At 42.4% G+C, this 384-nt stretch overlaps 1 protein-coding gene across 1 annotated transcript in view; it reads right to left on the bottom strand.

Annotated features, from left to right (window-relative positions):
* The window catches only part of LOC119590714, a 57,714-nt gene that overhangs the window by 852 nt on the left and 56,478 nt on the right, over window positions 1-384 (bottom strand). Inside the window, 1 exon segment of the mRNA XM_037939401.1 lies at window positions 3-311. Coding sequence (XP_037795329.1) covers window positions 3-311 — 309 coding nt within the window.

Here is a 384-nt window from a genome sequence, read left to right as displayed (position 1 = left end):
ACCTTTCTCCTCCTATTTCTCTGATCTGACCGGGACAGATCCTTGGAAGCTGAGGGATAAAGGTCAGGATCTTCTAGGATGCGACGTTTTGCCACCGTTAACTTTGTGGCAAAATGCACCATCTCCAAGCACAACCCCTGTGCTGTCATTACTGGACCCTTACTAGTTAGGCCACATCTAAGGAGGTCTTCCATACGAAGTAATGTTAACTCGTGTCTTTGGTGAGCCTCAACTAGCGGTAGGAATGGGTCTGTAACAACTTCATCCTCTGGCAGACCAGCTCCCACAGATTTGACATTGGTTACGGGCTGAAATATAAATCACAACAAATCAAAAAAATGTTTAACTAATGAATTTTTTTTTTCATTATGTATAGATCCAAAA

This window comes from Penaeus monodon, chromosome 27, assembly GCF_015228065.2.
Source record: "Penaeus monodon isolate SGIC_2016 chromosome 27, NSTDA_Pmon_1, whole genome shotgun sequence".
In the NCBI taxonomy this organism is placed as follows: Eukaryota; Metazoa; Arthropoda; class Malacostraca; order Decapoda; family Penaeidae; genus Penaeus; species Penaeus monodon.
This window is presented reverse-complemented; position numbering and strand designations above follow the sequence as displayed.